This window comes from Pyrgilauda ruficollis, unplaced genomic scaffold (genome assembly GCF_017590135.1).
Source record: "Pyrgilauda ruficollis isolate IOZ18807 unplaced genomic scaffold, ASM1759013v1 scaffold7, whole genome shotgun sequence".
Classification (NCBI taxonomy): Eukaryota; Metazoa; Chordata; class Aves; order Passeriformes; family Passeridae; genus Pyrgilauda; species Pyrgilauda ruficollis.
This window is the reverse complement of record NW_024528821.1, coordinates 3,222,240-3,224,214: the sequence shown is the minus strand read 5'-3', so window position 1 is coordinate 3,224,214 and position 1,975 is coordinate 3,222,240. Positions and strand designations below refer to the sequence as shown.

Below are 1,975 nucleotides of genomic sequence, written 5' to 3'. Positions count from 1 at the left end.
CCCACCCCCCCGTTCCCAGGCGCTCCCCATTTAAGCTGAGCCCCCCCCGCGGGCCCCGCCGCTCCCTGCCCGGCGCGGAAGGAGTTAAGCGGCGGGGCCGCCTCGCGCCCGGCCCCCGGTGCCGGCGGAGTGATTCACTTCCTGCCTCGCGCCCGCGCGGCCCCGCGGCCCCGCCCCGCAAGGGCTCGCCCCGCCCTCGCGCCGCGCCCATTGGTGGGCTCGGCCGGCGGTGCTTCCCCATTGGCCGGCGCGGGTGCCAGTCGCGGCGCGGCCGCCGCCGGGCCGCCGTGCCGGTGGATGTCAAAGGCTGGCGCGGCGGCGGCGGCACAGTATAACTCGTGGGGCTGCCGCGGCCATGGCCACAGCCGCCTCCAACCCCTACGGCCTGCTGGGCGCCGGCGCGCTCGCCCACGCCGAGGGCGCGGGCATGCAGCAGGGCAGCCCGTTCCGCAGCCCGCAGAAGCTGCTGCAGAGCGAGTACCTGCAGGGCGTCCCCGGCAATGGGCACCCGCTGGGGCATCACTGGGTGACCAGCCTGAGCGACGGCGCGCCCTGGCCCGCGGCGCTGGCGGGCGGCCCGCTGGAGCAGCCCGACGTGAAGCCGGGCCGCGAGGACCTGCAGCTGGGCGCCATCATCCACCACCGCTCGCCCCACGTCTCCCACCACTCGCCCCACGCCAACCACCCCAGCGCCTGGGGCGCCAGCCCGGCGCACAGCGCCTCGCTGGCCGCCCCCCCCGCAGCCGCCGCCGCCGCCGCCGGGCAGCCCCTGAGCGTGTACTCGCAGGGCGGGTTCGCGGTGGGCGGCATGCTGGAGCACGGCGGGCTCACCCCGCCGCCCGCCGCCGCCGCCGGCCAGGGCTTGCACCCGGGGCTGCGCGGCGAGGCCGGCGGCGAGCACGGCGAGCTGGGCGGCCACCACTGCCAGGACCACTCGGACGAGGAGACGCCGACCTCGGACGAGCTGGAGCAGTTCGCCAAGCAGTTCAAGCAGCGGCGGATTAAGCTGGGCTTCACCCAGGCCGACGTGGGGCTGGCGCTGGGCACCCTCTACGGCAACGTCTTCTCGCAGACCACCATCTGCCGCTTCGAGGCCCTGCAGCTCAGCTTCAAGAACATGTGCAAGCTGAAGCCGCTGCTGAACAAGTGGCTGGAGGAGGCCGACTCCTCCACCGGCAGCCCCACGAGCATCGACAAGATCGCGGCGCAGGGGAGGAAGAGGAAGAAGCGGACCTCCATCGAGGTGAGTGTCAAGGGCGTGCTGGAGACGCACTTCCTCAAGTGCCCCAAGCCGGCCGCCCAGGAGATCTCCTCGCTGGCGGACAGCCTGCAGCTGGAGAAGGAGGTGGTGCGGGTCTGGTTCTGCAACCGGCGGCAGAAGGAGAAGCGCATGACCCCTCCGGGCGAGCAGCCGCAGCACGACGTGTACTCGCACGGCGTGAAAACGGACACGGCCTGCCACGACCTCTGACCGCGGGCTCCGGCCCCGGGACTGCCCGGCCGCGGCACGGACTGCCCGCCTTGTGGGCTTTATTAACTTATGGTTTCGGGAGACGCGGCGAGGGGTCCCCGCCCGCCGCCGCCTCGGCAATATTTTTTTTTTTTTTTCCTCTCTCCGACCTTTCCGCTGGTCACACACGGTGTTTACTCGCAGACGAGGTTTGTTTTCGGTCTCTGCTAGGACGAAGGGAAAAAAAAAAAAAAAAAGAGACACAAAAAAAAAAAACTCCACCAACCCCACCGCAAAACAAAACCCACACAAAAAGGAAGAGAAAAGAAAAACCGAGAAAAAAAAAGAAAAAAGGGAAAACCCACGGAAAAATAGAAAAAAAAAAAGAACGAAAAACCCGACAGAAAAGGAAAGACAGATGTGTGCCTATGAATAACCTTCCAGCGCCTTGGTTATATCAGCTGTATTTCAGGTGAATCTGTTTTACAATAGACTAGTTTTGCATTTTTAAAGACTTATATAGCG

General features: G+C 66.8%; 1 protein-coding gene across 1 annotated transcript; it reads left to right on the top strand.

The window, feature by feature from the left end:
- The first annotated feature begins 195 nt into the window (after positions 1 to 195).
- On the top strand, positions 196 to 1,672 carry POU3F4 (POU class 3 homeobox 4). The gene has a single exon (XM_041485196.1). It carries the CDS (start codon positions 356 to 358, stop codon positions 1,469 to 1,471), a length of 1,116 nt encoding a protein of 371 aa, XP_041341130.1. The 5' UTR covers positions 196 to 355; the 3' UTR covers positions 1,472 to 1,672.
- Positions 1,673 to 1,975: the final 303 nt, after the last annotated feature.

What these genes read in the sequence shown, in the direction of transcription:
- POU3F4 (XM_041485196.1), top strand. Translation starts at nt 356, where the DNA reads ATGGCCACAGCCGCCTCCAACCCCTACGGCCTGCTGGGCGCCGGCGCG.